Raw genomic sequence first — 1,566 nt, forward strand, 5'->3', positions numbered from 1 at the left:
GCTTGAGGCCTGGGAGGGAGGCCCCTGGGAGGTAGGCAGTCCCGTTGCTCCCGGGTGCCGGGCGGGTCGGCCTACCCCGCTCTCGTCAGGCGCTCGCTGCCCGCAGTGGTCCGTGGCCTGCTGCGCGCTGTGGCTGCTGCGCCTCGCCGCCGACATCGCCCTGGCCGCCGGCCCGGACGCGCGCCGCTTGCCCGTTCGCCAGTTCTCCGGCATCTACTCGTGCACGTGGAGCCTGCTCTTCTTCGTGTGGCGCGGGCGCGACGCGCGCGCGGCGCTCGACCCCATGGTGGCCGTCTCTGCGCAGCTCGAGAGCCAGGGCGGCGCCGAGACCAAGGTAGTACTAGTACACGATGAAAGTACCCTCGGGGAAAGAAATCTGTTCCCACCTCGTGAAAGTTTCTGACTTTCCTCTCCTGCGCTGACACGTCGACCTGTGCGCCACCAGGAACAGCTGGCCGCGAGTAGCCGGCGCTTGCACCGCGTGGCGCTCTTCTACTACGTCTTGGGCCTGGCCCAGGTGGCGGGCGTCACTCACACGGTCTACAGCGGGGACTCGGCGGTGGCGCGCTTGGTGCTCGTCTTGCCACACGGTCGCCTGGTCAACGGACTCCTCTACGCGGCGCACGTACGCCAAACGCACTGCAGTCGATAGTCTCTGGTCGAGTCGAACTCGAAAGCGGGCCATAAGATACAATGTCGTTTCGACATCGATTCGACAGAAGTTGTGTCGTTTATTTCTCGATGTTACGTGGCACTGGGTACCGCCGCTTGGAATACCTTGACACCTCGGTCCAGACCACTGCATGACACTCGTCGCGGATGTCCTCTCCGCAGACGCTCGCGGTGCTCAGCGGCCTGTTCTCGTACTACACCATGCTCGCCGTCCTGTTCACGACGTTCGGCTCGTGCTCGGCGCTGTTCCGCGGCCTGGGCGCCGAGAGCGCGCGCACGGCGAGGCGCGGCCAGGGCGCCGTCCTGTTCCTCGCCAGGCATCACGTGCGGCTCGTCGAGGCAGCCCGCCGCTCCCGCCTCCTGTTCGCCGACCTGTTCATCCACATCGTGTCCACGCTGCTCATCCTGCCGCTGTTGGGCACCGTGGAGCTCATCGTCGCCGTCAAGAAGGTGGACAGCCTGACCGTGGCCACGTTCGCCGCCCTGACTACCACCTTCGTGCCCATCTGCCTTGCTGGTGAGTCAGTGCGCGTGAAGTAATTAGGCCAGCTTGCGGCGATCGCTGCGACCTTTCGGTTCAAACAACACAAGAATGAGAAAGCCTGAGGCGTACGCGTGAATTACGTCGATTTAGATGCTTATGGTAAAAAGCGACGTCGTTTCGACGTCTAATCGACGTCAGCGTTGCTGGGTATGTACACACACACGCGGGCCTTTTTTGCCCCTACCACAGGGGCTCGTAGACTCTGGCGCGCTATTGTTCTTTTATGACGTGGCACATTGTCAAAGACCTATTTTTATCGTAACGATGAGACACCACAACTATAGACCGTGTCGCTTACAGTAGGGTCTTATAACGCGTAACACGCTCAGTGCGGCTGCGCGTCATGGGGG

At 62.5% G+C, this 1,566-nt stretch overlaps 1 protein-coding gene across 1 annotated transcript; it reads left to right on the forward strand.

Annotated features, from left to right (window-relative positions):
- Positions 1-6: 6 nt before the first annotated feature.
- On the forward strand, positions 7-1,212 carry LOC113213489 (uncharacterized). Its single transcript, XM_052267732.1, has 3 exons — positions 7-334; positions 446-625; positions 835-1,212. Exons 1-3 carry the CDS (start codon positions 284-286, stop codon positions 1,210-1,212), a joined length of 609 nt encoding a protein of 202 aa, XP_052123692.1. The 5' UTR covers positions 7-283.
- The last annotated feature ends 354 nt before the right edge of the window (positions 1,213-1,566 follow it).

Source organism: Frankliniella occidentalis, unplaced genomic scaffold, assembly GCF_000697945.3.
Source record: "Frankliniella occidentalis isolate FOCC.00 unplaced genomic scaffold, Focc_3.1 Scaffold1, whole genome shotgun sequence".
NCBI classification, from domain to species: domain Eukaryota; kingdom Metazoa; phylum Arthropoda; class Insecta; order Thysanoptera; family Thripidae; genus Frankliniella; species Frankliniella occidentalis.

What these genes read in the sequence shown, in the direction of transcription:
- LOC113213489 (XM_052267732.1), top strand. Translation starts at nt 284, where the DNA reads ATGGTGGCCGTCTCTGCGCAGCTCGAGAGCCAGGGCGGCGCCGAGACC. An exon ending in AGGGCGGCGCCGAGACCAAG is followed by an intron (nt 335 to 445) that starts GTAGTACTAGTA and finishes GTGCGCCACCAG; the next exon opens with GAACAGCTGGCCGCGAGTAG. An exon ending in GACTCCTCTACGCGGCGCAC is followed by an intron (nt 626 to 834) that starts GTACGCCAAACG and finishes TCCTCTCCGCAG; the next exon opens with ACGCTCGCGGTGCTCAGCGG.